Genomic DNA, 1,660 nt, shown 5'->3' with positions numbered 1-1,660 from the left:
AAGAAAAAGTGAACAAATAATGCGTTAAACTGTCATACATCTACAGATACTTATGTTAATATGTAAATTTTATACACACATTATGTATGTATATGTATGTATGTATGTATGTATGTATATATATGTATATGTATATATATATATATATATATATATATATATGTCGGTCTGAATGTATACACGCAAATAAATAAACATATATATATATATATTATGCATTTGTTAACACACTTTGATGGGATTTAAATGGTATATATGTCGTTGATTAAAAAGGTTTTGCTTGTTATAAAATACTACAGCCGTTTGTCCCTCTGCTTTTCCTCTGTGTATGTCTTTTATAACACTGCGAAGTCTTACACCAAGCACAAGTGCGTATATCATCCGATTAACCCGTTGTTTCAGGTGGAGCCCTGTTCACATAGTGATACCTCTCAGAGCACAGAAGAGGTGCCCCAGCTCCCCCTGACACTAAACTCCTCACCTAACACACTCCATATAAAAGCAGGAGGAGCTGAGGAGTTGTGTGACTGCTTCTATTAGTGGATTAACTAACAAAAGATGCCTCCCTAATCTGCTCTATTTAGTGTTGTGCCTTTCTCTCCCTCCTGTCCCCCTCAGTGCTGTGTGCTGATGGTGCCTTGGTGTGGAAGGTATTCACTTTGAGCTGGAAGCTGATTGGGTGCCTATGGTAGGGGTGTAAACCCTTTTGATTACTAGATTGCATGCTGCACTAAGCAGGAACAGGCTTTGAACTTCTCCACTTTTGGCTCAGTGTATTTTCCTATGCGCTCTTCCTCATTTCCCAGCAAGGTGCTTTGCTAAACAAGACACCTTCAGTGAGAAGTAGGAGAATAATCTGTATGAGCCTTATTCTCTCCTCCTATCTCCCTTCCTTCCCCTGTCCTTGTATCACAGACAGGCAGGCAAACACACGCACACACACACCTTGGACCTCCAGCAAGAGCTGCGCTGGACCTGTACTACAGAACGGCTGGATAGTGATTCTTTTAACTGTTCCTCTATCAAGAGCATCCAGACAATCGCCCGGTGGGAAGGTCGCGGTTGACTTCAAGTTCGTTGTGTTCCTCCACTGAGTATCTGGCATGATTAGTTAAGACTAAATTCTTCATTCTCCAAAGGACAAGAGAAAGGGGGGACTTTTTGGAGTTGGCTCTAGCTGGGTCGCAGAGATTGAACAGTAACCATGTCTAAGCCTGTTGACCATATCAAGAGACCCATGAATGCCTTCATGGTGTGGTCCAGAGGACAGAGGAGAAAGATGGCTCAGGAGAATCCCAAGATGCACAATTCGGAAATAAGTAAAAGACTTGGGGCCGAATGGAAACTTCTGTCTGAAGCCGAAAAGCGACCCTACATAGATGAGGCCAAGAGACTCAGGGCGCAGCACATGAAGGAACATCCTGACTACAAGTATAGACCAAGGCGCAAACCCAAGAACCTTCTAAAGAAGGACAGGTACGTCTTTCCTTTGCCCTACCTTGGAGACCATGACCCAATGAAGACAGGACTTCCCATGAGTGCCACTGAGTCCCTCCTGGGGGCTTCGGAGAAGGCAAGAGCCTTCTTGCCCCCAACCTCAGTACCTTACTCTTTGCTGGACCCAAGTCAGTTTAGCTCCGCCACCATCCAGAAGATGACA

At 43.8% G+C, this 1,660-nt stretch overlaps 1 protein-coding gene across 1 annotated transcript in view; it reads left to right on the top strand.

The window, feature by feature from the left end:
* The first annotated feature begins 628 nt into the window (after positions 1–628).
* The window catches only part of SOX14 (SRY-box transcription factor 14), a 2,134-nt gene continuing 1,102 nt past the window's right edge, over positions 629–1,660 (top strand). Inside the window, exon 1 of the mRNA XM_063919513.1 lies at positions 629–1,660. This exon is cut by the window's right edge and continues 1,102 nt beyond it. Within this exon, the coding sequence (XP_063775583.1) occupies positions 1,205–1,660 (456 nt within the window). The 5' untranslated portion in view covers positions 629–1,204.

This window comes from Pseudophryne corroboree, chromosome 4 (assembly GCF_028390025.1).
Source record: "Pseudophryne corroboree isolate aPseCor3 chromosome 4, aPseCor3.hap2, whole genome shotgun sequence".
Lineage (NCBI taxonomy): Eukaryota > Metazoa > Chordata > Amphibia > Anura > Myobatrachidae > Pseudophryne > Pseudophryne corroboree.
Note: the sequence above shows the minus strand (reverse complement) of the source record. Positions and strands in the feature narration are given on the sequence as shown.